Source organism: Babylonia areolata, chromosome 1 (assembly GCF_041734735.1).
Source record: "Babylonia areolata isolate BAREFJ2019XMU chromosome 1, ASM4173473v1, whole genome shotgun sequence".
Classification (NCBI taxonomy): Eukaryota; Metazoa; Mollusca; class Gastropoda; order Neogastropoda; family Buccinidae; genus Babylonia; species Babylonia areolata.
Genome location: NC_134876.1, coordinates 99,324,366 through 99,336,844, shown reverse-complemented (window position 1 = coordinate 99,336,844; position 12,479 = coordinate 99,324,366). Strand labels below are relative to the sequence as shown.

The 12,479-nt window shown below is 40.4% G+C and overlaps 1 protein-coding gene across 1 annotated transcript; it reads left to right on the top strand.

The window, feature by feature from the left end:
* Nucleotides 1-2,815: 2,815 nt before the first annotated feature.
* LOC143290186 (transmembrane protein 41A-A-like) lies at nt 2,816-12,105 on the top strand. The gene is made up of 6 exons (XM_076599503.1): nt 2,816-2,947; nt 4,938-5,090; nt 5,866-6,019; nt 6,535-6,696; nt 7,452-7,590; nt 7,990-12,105. The coding sequence occupies exons 2-6, from the start codon at nt 4,966-4,968 to the stop codon at nt 8,178-8,180; spliced, it is 771 nt and encodes a 256-aa protein (XP_076455618.1). The 5' UTR covers nt 2,816-2,947; nt 4,938-4,965; the 3' UTR covers nt 8,181-12,105.
* The last annotated feature ends 374 nt before the right edge of the window (nt 12,106-12,479 follow it).

The window sequence follows — 12,479 nt, the reverse complement described above, 5'->3', positions numbered from 1 at the left end:
GACGCCTCCTTGAGCTACTGAAACTGAAACTGTTCACACCATGCAGCTGCTATCCGACTGATCACGGCCTTCCTTCTCGAAGACCATAGTCCAACCACAGCAGGTATGAAATTCGCTGACACCGTTTAGGACCCTTACCCCGAAAAAAGAAAAGAAAAAAGAAATGACTGAAAGAGAGAGAGAGAGAGAGAGAGAGAGAGAGAGAGAGAGAGGAAAATAATTTCAAGCAGCTCCAGAGATGAGCTGCCAGGCTCATGTTGCTGGACTTCAGCCAACATCAAATGCCTCCCTGAGCTTGTCTCAAGACAAACTCAGTAGAACCTCCCGGAGCATATATATATACATCAGTATTGCTCAAGTCCTTGAATATGAACAAGATCAAAATCAAACGGCCTTAACGACTTCAGTCAAACCTCAGGAGGATGGTGTGTGTCCATCGAGATCGATGATGACCATCGTTGTCATCCAGCTGGGGGATGGGGGGAGGGTGGTGGTGGTGGTGGGGGGGGGGGATGCTCATGAATCTGTCTGTGAATGTGCAGATGGCTGAATAGTCCAATCTGCGCACGAAATGTTCGCTGACAGTTGGGGCAGACAAAGACAGGCATATTATTGTCAGGGAGCTTGTTTGCCCGTGACTTTCTGGACTGCCTCTTCTGAACAGCTGCAGCAGTCCTGTTGGCCTCGCGCAACTTGGCGCCTTTGTGCACAGCAGCACGCCATTTGTCACGGTCCACTGCAGAGAGACTTTCGGAGTATCTCTGAAGCGCTTCTTCTGACCTCCGTGTGATCTCTTCCCTTGTTGCAGCTCGCCATAGAAGAGCCTTTTGGGCAGCCGATGGCCTGGCATGCGCGCCACGTGTCGAGCTCAGCGAAGCTGGGACTGCATCAGGATGGTGAAGATGCTGGGAAGGGTGGCTTTTGCAAGCACCTCCGTGTCTGAGGTCCTGTCTTGCCACTTGATGTTCAGTAGCTTCCTGAGACATGTTGTGTGGAAGTGGTTCAGCTTCTTGGCGTGTCGTTGGTACACTGTCCAAGTTTCGCAGGCGTACAGTAGTGTGGGGAAAACTACTGCTCTGTAGACCTTTAGCTTGGTCTCAAGACCAATGCCTCTTCTGTTCCAGACATTTGCATAGAGTCTGCCAAAGGTTGCGCTTGCTCTTCAGTTGCAATCCTGACGTTCACTTCATCGTCGATGGTCGAATTTCGTGACAGTGTGCTGCCAAGGTATGTGAACCGCTCCACCGCACTGAATCATGACCGTTGACATCACAGTCAACGGTCAGGAGGATACCCTGTGACGAACCCCCAAACTGGCGTCCAGTAGACAGTCGGCCTAGAAAGCTGCTCCTTTGCTCTCAACTGACTAGACATACAGGTTTTTCTACAGTTTTACACTCTGTCACCCCGGGGGAAATGTCATCCCCTCTGTAGATGGACTTCTCTGTCAAGCCTTTAGGCGAGAATTGAACGTGAAGGCTGGGCACTACTGAAACCCCAAACCTATCTAATTCTATTCCCATTCATTGGAACTGAGGAATATCAGTGGCAAAATAAGACTCTTTTCTCCTGGATACAGTGTCAGTGAGTGTCTGGGTTCACAGTTCGGTCTCCAGGCGCCCTCAGTCTCTCCCAAGTCAAGTTTGCCTGGAAAATCAAACTGACTGAGCTGCGGCGTCAGGTCGTGACATTCGGATGCGACCGTAGAAACCGAGGTTCCACTGATGTGCAGCACGCACCTCAGTGGCGTACTGAAAAAGAACCCACGACAACATCAGTGTTATCTTTTAGCAAAATTCTGAAGAAGAAATCCACTCTGACAGGTACGCAAATATAATTATGTCCATGCACTCAAAGGGCCCGCCTGAATATAGCGCGTAGGGTCATGCTGCTCAGTGGTCAGACATCTGCCTATCAGATGTTATACTGAGCGTATATGGATTTGCCGACCGAACGCAGTGACGCCTCCTTGAGAAACTGCAATTCCCGATCCCCACTGCATGGGTGTTCAACGCGGGTGAGTGATTTGCTGGTCGCTGGGCCCAGATCAGTTGGCCCAGTACGGCAGTCAGACTCACTGGCAGTGGTCTAGACAGAGACTGATGTGATTGGTAGGCAGCTGAACATGCCATTCTTTCTTCTTTCTCTTTCAGTTACAAAAAGGAAGAAGAAGAAGAAGAAGAAGAAGAAGAAGAAGAAGAAGAAGAAGAAAAAAAGGAAAAGTCAGCCAGCATTCCAGTCTTTGTGGAATCGTTGCCCATTTTGTGATGGGCTTGCCACATTATTGTGAAGTGCTTGGGTTCAGTTGAAACGTGGAGTGATGGCCAAGAGGTAACGTGGCGTCAGTTCGTCAACTAGGAAGCGCGGAGACCTCAGTGACTGAGAATCTGAGCGCACTGGTTCGACTGAATCACGGTAAAGTCGCTAGTATTTTCTCCCCCTCCACTAGACATCGAGTGGTTGTCTGGACGCTAATCATTCAGATGAGACGATAAATCGAGGTCCCGTGTGCAGCAATGATGCGCTGAGCGCACGTAAAAGAACCCACTGACGGCAACACTAAAAGAGTTGTCCCCACTGGCAAAGTTCTGAAGAAAAACATCCACTTCCATAGGAAAAACAAATCATGTAAAAATCTGCAGGCAGGAAAAAAAAAAAAAAAAAAAGGGTGGTGCTCTCAGTGTAGCGACGAACTCTCCCTGGGGAGAACAGCTCGAATTATACACAGAGAAATCTGTTGTGACAAAAAAGAGCAATGCAATAAGAGCGGGTGCTGCGTATATATACGGAAACTGATGACGACAAATGGTTCGACGAAACGGTCAGTTACGAATCGAAAGTCGACAACACGCCACTGCTGACAGAAAGGAAGCAGTGTTTGATCTAACATTAGAAACTCACTTCAAGTCCTTGTCTCATCATTCGTGTTCGGTAACAGCTAATCAAGGTGAGAAACACTATAGGATCAAGCAGATAAAGTGAAAGGAACTAAGATTGCCTTACTTTCTTGGTGTGTGTTGAGACAAAAAAAAAAAGGTATCATCCAATGTTCTCTTTTCGAAGGATTATCGACAATTGACGATTCAAGCAAGTTGAGCATAGTCTTTTACAGAAGGAGCTCGTTTGTGACGGGAGAGGAAAATAATAATGTTTTCGTGCGTGAAAGTATCCAAACTGTGTCAGGCTGATGATAGGACATTGATAGCAGCGACAGTAGCAGAGGGTTCAAAGTACATGCACACAGTTTGAGCATAGGGACGAGGACAGAAGAGAAATGGTTATGGTATGATACATGTGAGAGAGGGACGGCATAGGATGTGGGGGTAGGGGGTGTAGTACCAGTAAGAAGAGGGGTTGACAAGGATAGCGCTGGATGAGGGGTTATGGAGTGCAGGAGAGCAGGGGGTGGGGTGGAGAGGGATTGGATGGAGCATTAGTGTGGCATTACGGGCAGCTGTCAGTAGTGGTGTTAAAATCTGTTAAAGCCTTCAAAGGCTGTGGTTCCCATCCTGGACATTTGATTTTTTGTGGGAGGAAGAGGACAGGGTGTGAATGCCAGGGAATGGGATAGCTGAATTAGCAATATCCTCAAATGTGCAGGATGAAAGTTTTGTTCAAGTAAAAGTTAAATGTACTTAATATAGAAGCAGATAAAACTAAGAACAACAGAGAATAATTTAGAACACTATATTTAACATAATGACAGAGGCAAATTGTTAGCAACATTTCCCCTCTTAATCAAACAGACAAAAACTATACTGAGAAAAATCTGTCAGCAAGATTGGAAAATATCACATAGGCCTTTAACTTGAGAGAGAGAGAGAGAGAGAGAGAGAGAGAGAGAAACAAGTTTTTTTTTCATAAAATGTGCAAATGGGTATGGATGAAGTGTATTTCACTTGTAGAAGTCGTCAAGTGACTGGAAAAGCAATGATCAAATAGATTTAAACGTGTGCTGCTTAAATCATTAGTACTGGAAACAGAAATCAGTCAGTAGTTTATCAGTTGTAAGTGAAAAACATAGTCTTATTATTTTGTAAATTAATGGGTCATACTCATAGGTTATCAATTACAAATGAAAAATGTAATCTTACAGTTACACTTTCATGAACGTATGCATTGTGATAAATTTTATCAGTTGTAATTGACAAACATAATTTGATACTCATGTGTCATTTTTGTCATGTCAGTATTAATTATTAAGTTTCGTCATCATTGGCCTCCTTCCATCTTAAGAGATGATGGCTGCACCAGAAATTTAGTCACTGCCGGGTATTGCACTTCCTGCTGTGGCTGTGTAGACCAGTGCTAGAGTGGCAGTCTCTACTACATGTAGGATAGATATAGGTAGATGCTGTTTGGTTTACAGAATTTGACTTGGATGTGGTTCTTTTCCTCCTCAGCAAGTCGATGTGACCTCTCTCTGCTTGTTTCACCCCTCTCTGTTAGTATTGAATATTGAGCGTGCTCTGTTAATTACAGGACAGGTAATGACATTGCATGGGATCAGTTGAACTTGACTAATTTCAGCAAGGAAATAATGCAGACATATATGCATGCATGCAAACATAAAAACAACAAATAACAAAACCAAAAAATAAATCACAAAACAAACATAAGACATACACGTAAGAGACAGACATGCACACATTTCAGCATCTAGAGAGATCAAATAAAGCAACAATGACAAACCCAAGAATGACAACAATTCAGAAAAACAAAACAAAACAAAACAACAACAAATAAAGAACAGCTAAACCATATCAAAGAGCAACAAAGAAGCACAAAATTTCAACAACAACAACTTTAAATATGTGTGTGTTTATGCACGTGTGTGCATTCTGTTGTGTGTTTGTGTGCATATGTCTTTGTTCAAGTGGATTTTTATCTCATGTAATATATACATGTGTTTGTGTTTATTTTGATATCTTCATCAGGGTGGACATTCTATCAAACCAACCTGAGATGTTCCAAACAAAGTCAACAGATGGATCCAGATCCATTTTATGGATTCCAGTTATATTTGTGTCAGCCTCCTGTGTTCTCTACGCCCTCTCTGTGAATTTCCCAGAGTCTTCATCAACCAAAAGGTGAGTATCGTGTATGTTTCACTCAAATTTTTCAGAGATCTTCTCATGCATATATTCACATGTCAGAGAAAAAAGAAAAAGAGAAGAAAAAGGAACAGGTATGTAATAACACATTAACAGGTTTCCCACTTTTATTAAGCAGGTTTCCCACATTTCCTAAGTGCTAATGAGTTTTATATCAGGCAAAGGCGTAATGCGGCCTTTTATTATTCATTGTAGTGTACAGATTTATTCAGACTGATTTAAAGTCCCTTGTGAAAACCAGTACAATGTTTTAAAAGTGCTGGTTTCTTCATAGTGTCTAACAGGTATGGGTATTAAAATGAATTTAAGAGTAATCAAAATGTTGCCATTTTAGGGCTCATTTAAATGAAACAGAACATGAAAGTCAGAAGTATAACTCATTTCATATCAAAGCACTGTATCATGTAATCATTACTTTGAATATGATCTTAATCAATACAGGCTGATAAGATTAATTAAAATGTCTGAGTATAATGTCTTTCTGCTGGAAGTAGTATTCTGTCTTCTTTTGAGATTTTTAAATTTAAAAAAAATTTTAGCTCTAGTAGTGATTTCCTATTATTCAAAGAAGAAATATATCAGTCTTATGTCTTACAGTTTATCTCTTGCTTTGAAACTGTTAATACTTCTCCACACACTATTCTACATGATTATTGATGTGTGTGGGTATGCATGTTCTTGTGTTTATGTGTGCATGTGTGTGTATGTGTATGTGTCTCTCGTTGTGTGTGTATGTTGTTTATTTTGACAGTACGCTGAGCTTTCCAAGCAGCCTGGAGGATCTAAATGCTCTGGCATCTCGTTTGAAGGAGTACAAGGTCAACTACTTTGAGTATGTGTGCCTGCTTTTCTGCTGTGCTTACGTCTACAAGCAGACGTTCGCAGTTCCTGGCTCAGTGTTTTTGGTGAGTATACCACTTACATCATGGATTTGCCTGCACATCCCACTGGCCACTTTTTAAGCATACAGTGCCTCTGTTTTGATGATAAACTGTAATACTAATCATTGTGAACCAAGGACATATTCTTTACATGTATTTTGTAGAAAGTGTGTGCAAGTTTAAAAGTTTGTACATGTAAGAAGAAGACTGCAGTGAACATAGACTTATCTGTGGCTGGAGTGTGAAGCACTTTATTTCATGAATAATTTTGCATGAAAATATGGAAACCGAAAAATGTCGTAACCCCTTGGGCTTCTCTCACTCCACCACTGCACATCCAAACACAGACTGTCCCAAAGGAAACAGCTGTTCACGCAACACCACCATGCAATCAGAATGTAATCTTTCAAACCTTGATTTCATGCAAGTTATATATATTTTGGAAAAAAAGAGCTTACATGCATAAAGTCACAAGGGAAAGTGATAACAGCAGAAAGTGATCACAGGTTTATGTCTCTGAAATTTGTTGGCAATTTCAGAACCTTCTAGCTGGGGCACTTTTCGGGACGCTGCACGGATTTCCTCTGGTGTGCCTGCTGTCAGCCTGTGGGGCGACGCTCTGCTTTCTCCTGTCACACAACTTTGGCAAAGGCATTTTGATCCACTACTTTCCAGACAAGGTCAAGTTTTTCCAGGACAAGGTTTGTATGACACACAAATTTATCACGGTCAGAATGAGAAATGAATGAAATTTTATTTCACGTGGGTAGTGGAGTAAGCACAACTGCTTAATTGTTATTTTACAAAGACAAAACCAAACCAATGAACAAAAAATGTGAAAAAAGAAGAAAGAAAAAAGTACACAAGGATCCCCAGCTGAAAAAAAAAAGGTGTTATGGGAGTGGGAAAGAGATACACCTGGTTTATTCCAGGAATTGTACCCCCAAAAATGATTTGATAAGTCTTGACTTTTCAGCTGTGCATCATGTACCTCTGAACAAACCTGTTGTTTTATTACTATTTTGTAAGTGCTAGGTGTTCATCTTCCGTTTCATACGATGTGCTCTACAATTTGCATTCAGCTGTGTCTGTGCATGCAACCTACGTGTTTGTGTATGTGTGCATGCAAACCTAGGATAAGCTCTCAAGGCCTGATCAGTGTGGAGGGATATGCCAAGATCAAGCATCCACCTTTTTTTTTCCAGCAGTTGTGGTGTGGCATATATGGATCTGTTTGCACACTCTCACATTTCATTGCAACTCTATTGAACTTTATTCATTTCAGTTTCTTACATTGCCTTGAATGTTTATATGCTCACAAGCATGTATGTGTGTGCTAGAAGATGTAAGAGGCAGGTATAGAACTTTTCTGAAAATGACTTTGTCAAGATGCCCAAGGCAGTCAGAGGCAGGTGTTCCCCTTTCTCTCTCACGTTTTGCTCCAATGACTGTGCAGGTGAGGGAGAATTCCGACGGGCTGTTTTTCTACCTGCTGTTCCTGCGGCTGTTCCCCATGTCCCCCAACTGGTTCATGAACATGGTGGCTCCAGTCATTGGTGTGCCCATACACCTGTTCTTTCTCTCCGTCTTTGTTGGTCAGTAGCTTTCGATTTCATTTCATGGCCTAGTTTTATTTTCATTCCATTTCAGTCATTTGCCTTCTGTGTATCTTCAAGTATTATGTTTTAATGTATTTATATATTTCATTTTATTCAGTTGTTTTTTTTACATGCCTATGGTAGGCTTTCAAAGGCTGACCAGTGTGCTAGATTTTGCAAAGGACATGCATGTGTTCTTTAAAATTAAAAAAAAATTTTTTTAATATAATGATTTATGAAAATCAGATTTGGTGTACCATACTTGGAACAGTCTGTATGCTTTGATGCCTCATTCAAATTGAAACTGTCAATTTAATTGTATTTCCTTTGATTTTTAGAGAATTTTCATTTCTTTTAATCTAGAAAACAACAGTTTTGTCTTTCCTGTCTTTTCAGGCCTGATGCCTTACAATTTCATCTGCGTGCGGACGGGTGTGATGTTGTCGGAGCTCCGGTCGATAAACGATGTGTTCAGCTGGTACACCATGCTGGAGCTGGCTGGTCTGGCGTTGGTGGCGCTCATTCCAGGACTGATTATAAAACGGCTGCAGCGTCGACGCCAGGAGGACAGGGTCAAAGTGCAATGATGGTGCCATGTTGCAGATATATTTTTGACATCACTTTTTTTTCATTTGTGATAGCATTGTAAAGCTTCTTTTTTAAATAGCTTTTTGTAGAAATGTTATTCTATTCTTTTTATTTTTTCTATTTCATTTTACTCTCATGTAGAAATGTTTTATTCTTTTTATTTTCCCTATTTCATTTTACCCTCACTGTATCAATTCCAAGTACCTCAAATAAATACATGGTTTTCTTGCATTGCCTAGGTGTAGCTGTTTGCTGTGCACAGATTGGCAGCAAACGATTTGTTGGGGACTAGTCATCTTTGATTAGTTTCAGTGATTCACAGTCAGCATTTTGGGTGTTCCTGTGAATGTTTACTTGCGTGTGTGATTATTGTGAGTGTGAACCGGTGTGTGTGTGTGTGTGTGTGTGTGTGTAAATATGTGAAAGAGCCAGTCCTCATATGGACTAATTTGGTTGGCTGGACTCTAAGCATCAATGATAGATAAATAAATGAGTGAATTAATAAGTGAGTTTGCATTCTTTCTCTTCTGTTTCCACAGTATTTCAACATCATAGGTGGGTCAAGAAACTGAACAGGATGGTCCTAAAATCAAACTGCCGTGTACAAAAACAGTACTTGTACAATTGTCTGTAAGCATGCCCCATAAAGGTGAGGATCAGCCGTCCATTGGAATGGTCCCAAGGGGATCCACGAAGAGATTTAGCTGTCAGGTGGAGGAAAGAGCTGTGTTTAAAGACATCATGAAAGAGAGAACTACCAGGAAAAGTACTTGTTTCAGATATGGTCACTGTTTTGTTAACATTGTTTCTAAAAATAAGAGAGTGAGTGAGTAAGTGTGTGTGTTGTTTGTGTGTGCGTGCCTGAATGGTGGCTCATACTACATGGTTTGTGTGAAGTACCATCTATTTTATATTAAGATTGTATTTCCTACGGCATGCTGTCGAATGTTGGTTCTGTAAGCTGTTTCATTAATCTAAGTCTGGCTACATTGAGTATACACAATATTGATGAAGCATCACTGATAAGGGTGTTTTTTCTTGGTTTCTGACTCCCTCAGGCATATTTATATAAACATATTTGGACCAGCTTACAGACCTCTTCACTTGCTCAAATCCAGTGGTGGTCATTACATACCAGCATCACCTCTGCTATCTGTTGGCATACAGGTTGCTGGAAATATGCTGATAGCAGTTTCTAGTAGCTGTCTATTGAGGATCAGTGGAATTTTTATATTCTAGTTTGTTTCTAAGACAGGTGTCTTCCCAAAGTTTAAATTACCCCCAAAAAGCGCTGTTGGATTGTTTTGTGTGCGTGAGTATGCAGAGTAACTCAATTAATTTTGTAATTTATCCATTGCAGTAGTCACCTAAAGTATGACATAACACTTTGTGCCGAGACTGAACTTTAGAAAATGACTGGGTTTACATCAGTGTGTGTGTGTGTGTGAAAGAGATGAGAAAGAACTTCAGATGTGCAGCTTCTTGTGATTATTTCCCTTCACTTGCAAGCTTACCATGTATAAAGACCAAATTGGTGGTCTTGCATTTGGTCAATTAAAGAACCACACAATTTTCCTTGTGCTTGTATATGATTATTTTTATGAAAGCAAATCATTGACTTTGCTGTGTTTTTTTTCCTTGTTTGAAGTTTAATCTCACCTCAGTGAAATATATACATTTTACTTTCATGATATTTGTTATAGTTTTTTAGATTTGGATTTTGCTTTTGTCTCCCAAGTTTTGAGTTTGAGTGTTCTGTATGTGATGGTGAAACTGATTCCTGGTGGATTTTTGTATTGGATGTGCTGCATTGTGTGTGTTTGTATTGGTTACTTTTATATCTTTTTATACTCTTGGACACAAAGGAAATTACCACCACATTCTAAAGATACCTCTGAGGACTAGCTTTCTCTCTTTTTTTGCTTTCAGTTATTTTGAAATGAGGAAAAAATGCTGTTTAATCATAGTGTTGCAATGTGTGTGTGTGTGTGTGTGTGTGTGTGTGTGTGTGTGCTGTAGTTAAAATTCCTGGAGATTTACTACTGGTCTTAAGGTACACTGTAAAGTAAATTCTATTGGTCCATATGCAGTATTTATTGTCATAAGAAAAAACACAACAACAAACAGAAGAGACTGTTCAAAAAGACGCTGATAGTGTGTGCAAATATTATTTCTGCTCGTGGTATTTTATAGATGAGTGCAGACTTGAACAGACACAGTCTGAAAGATAAAACACACACACACACACATACAGAGTCACTGACGCTCACATGCACTTAGAGACACAAGTAATGAAACACACACACACACACACAGATGGAGGTTAACACTCTATAAATTTCATTGTGACATACCTTCTAACTGGTGACATGGGAGATTCAGGAATATCTGCAGAATGAATAACAACAGAAAAATGCTGCTTTCCCCTCCAGGTAGAATTATGGGTTTTCTTTTTTCTTTGGTTGAAATAGCATAAAAACCACAGGAGGCATTTGTATCATGTTGTTATGTATACTCACTGTCAGTAAGTCAAATGTCTGTTCACAATCCAAAATGTTTTATGAAAAACCACCAGTCGGGTTGAGATGCCAGGGGTCGTTCATTAGAAATAGCATCTCTGCCATCTGGAAGTTATGTGCCAGAAATTTCCTCTTTTCTATTGCTCTCTTTATTTTCTGCCTCTTTTCTTCCTTCACCGTTGTCTCCTTTTTCTGCCTTCCCAGTCCATTCCCCTTTCTTTTTTCCAGCAAGCCTTGACACTTTTTCTCTTTTCCACTGTCTGTAATCATTAATGTACTATCTGTGATGTTTTGCTCTGGCAGTTGGGAAGTGTAACTGTAAACACTGGGATGGGCACTAGCTGTCCATTCTGCAGGGTCATTTGCCTATATGGCCTTTCTATGTATTTTTTGTTTGGCTACAATTTTTTTAAATACATTTTTTTGTAACCTGGGGATGATAAATTAAGCAGAAGGGCTGATGTACTCAGCATAGCCTAATCAAATTTGCCCTAAGGAGCTAAATGGTTAAGATAATGTGTCATGAACTGTGTTTTGTTGCTATATTTGATGGGTTTTTTTTTGTGTGTGTATGTGATAGTTTTGTGTTTAATGCAGTTGGACATTCGTCTGGTTCGGCAGTCCTGATATGGCCCTGTGTGGTTGGCTGGACTATAAGCAACAACAACAACAACAGTAATAATAAAGTTGGGTTAAAGTAGGTCATTGAAATGAGCAGCTTGAGAGAGTGTGTGAGTATCAACCTTTTCACAACTGCTTTGTGTGTGTGTGTGTGTGTGTGTGTGTGTGTGTCTGACTGACATTGTATACCAATTTCTTTCAGGTGATGAATCAGTTGTGTCTGTAGTTTAGTTTTTTTTCCCCCTCTCTCTCTCTCTCTTGTGTGTGTGTGTGTGTGTGTGTGTGTGTGTGTGTGTGTAGTGTGGACCAATGTGTGGAAATAAGTTTGATTTTCATGTGGTATGGACTGATGGATGCTGAATTTCAGATTATACTGAAAATGACCAGTTATGCTTTTGTGGTGAGAAAATCTTTCTTGCAGACTTTATTATAATATGTTCAGTGCAAAATGTTTGATCCTGGAGTCAGAGAACACAGACACTCACATAAAACAAACACACACAACACATTATACTAACACTTTCAGGGGCATGCCTGTTTGAGTCAGAGAACACACACACACACAAAACAAACACACACAACACATTATACTAACACTTTCAGGGACATGCCTGTTTGAGTCAGAGAACACACACACATAAAACAAACACACACAACACATTGTACTAACACTTTCAGGGGCATGCCTGAGTCAGAGAACACACACTCACACAAAACAAACACACACAACACATTATACTAACACTTTCAGGGACATGCCTATTTGAGTCAGAGAACACACACACTCACACAAAACAAACAAACACAACACATTATACTAACACTTTCAGGGGCATGCCTATTTTCGTGTGTGTGTGTGTGTGTGTGTGTGTGTGTGTGTGTGTGTGTGTGTTGCAATAGTGTTTTGAGTCAAGCTTCAGATTTATGACAATGGTATTTCATCCTCTTTGTTGTGTTCTCACATATATGTCTAGTTATAACTGACGTACTCTCTGATGAAAACTATACTGATGATCGATTTATCAAACTCATGTTTATTCTTTGGCAGTATTATAATATTTATACAGATGGCATGGTGCTGCATAACTTACATGCTTTTTAGGGTGAAAATAAATCGTACAAGCATTAAGTATGAAATGGTTGATTACCAGATGACGC